The sequence below is a fragment of the Emericellopsis cladophorae genome, assembly GCF_022114955.1.
Source record: "Emericellopsis cladophorae strain MUM 19.33 chromosome Unknown NODE_188_length_5039_cov_126_102177, whole genome shotgun sequence".
Taxonomy (NCBI): domain Eukaryota; kingdom Fungi; phylum Ascomycota; class Sordariomycetes; order Hypocreales; family Bionectriaceae; genus Emericellopsis; species Emericellopsis cladophorae.
The window spans coordinates 1-1,121 of record NW_026251113.1 but is presented as its reverse complement, the minus strand read 5'-3'; the positions used below and the strand labels follow the sequence as shown (position 1 = coordinate 1,121).

General features: G+C 52.8%; 1 protein-coding gene across 1 annotated transcript; it reads right to left on the bottom strand.

Annotated features, from left to right (window-relative positions):
• Window positions 1-382: 382 nt before the first annotated feature.
• Window positions 383-823, bottom strand: J7T54_000741 (uncharacterized protein; the record flags this gene model as incomplete). The annotated part of the gene is made up of 2 exons (XM_051510701.1): window positions 383-492; window positions 571-823. The coding sequence occupies 2 exons, from the start codon at window positions 821-823 to the stop codon at window positions 383-385; spliced, it is 363 nt and encodes a 120-aa protein (XP_051358425.1).
• Between the last annotated feature and the right edge of the window lie 298 nt (window positions 824-1,121).

Here is a 1,121-nt window from a genome sequence, read left to right as displayed (position 1 = left end):
CGGGGTGAAGTTTCTAGCATTTTTCGCGAGTGTGTCGACGAGCACGAGGGCGCACCACACAACCGCAGGACAGGATCTCGTCCTTATCCGTGGTATTACTGCCAGGGTCAGCAGCGGTATTACCGCTGCTATTGTTCTAGTTATTATTAGAATGACCTTATCGACCTGGTTACTTGACGGTGGTTATATTCATAGACAATAGACGCTCCTTATTAGCTTCCTACAGAAGGTACTTTAGTAGCTTAACCTTCGTGACATTACCCTCCTTAGTCTGATCGTGTTTCCAGTTAGAATACCAGTCAGGGTTACTGTTCTTGAGAGCGTTAAGCGTCCGGTTGACCTATATCGTGTCGTCAAGCTGGATTTATTTAGAGATTGTACTCTAGAGGTATTGGAACCTGTCGAGGAAGCTTCGTAGAGAGTCGAATTTCTCCCGCTTCATGTCGAAGAGTTCGGACATCAGATCGTCGATAGTGTCAGCAGGGTTCTGGTCTAGAACGGTACGAACCTTCGTCCACATATCGTGTGCTGAGTCGACCTCGACGTCCTATCCTCCCATCTTCAGTTGACGCTGCACGATCGTGGTTATGTTGGTGTACACAAGGGTCTGAGCGCGGTTGTTGATTCTCTCATCGCGTGATGCCGCAGGGATGGCCTCGACAAGGTAACGCTTGAGGGCCATACCTCCAGCGACCATCAGAATGGCATTCTTCCATTCATCATAGTTCTCCGCCCCTGTAAGTTTAGGCACCGTAAATGGGAAGGCGCCAAGGGACTGGTCTGGTGTTGCGGCCGATCCGGCCGTGCCGGCTGTTTCTGCCATTGTGAAAAGGTCGTGAGGGACCGTTGATCGTGAGGAAAGAAGGGGAAGAAGAAAGCCTTATATCACAGGATTGCAGAACAATCAGTAACTCGAAATCTGATGGCAGGGTGATGCCGCTTGGGGCAGGGTGATGCCACTTGGGGCAGGGTGATGCCGCTTGGGGCAGGGTGATGCCGCTTGGGGCAGGGTGATGCCACTTGGGGCAGGGTGATGCCACTTGGGGCAGGGTGATGCCGCTTGGGGCAGGGTGATGCCACTTGGGGCAGGGTGATGCCGCTTGGGGCAGGGTGATGCCGCT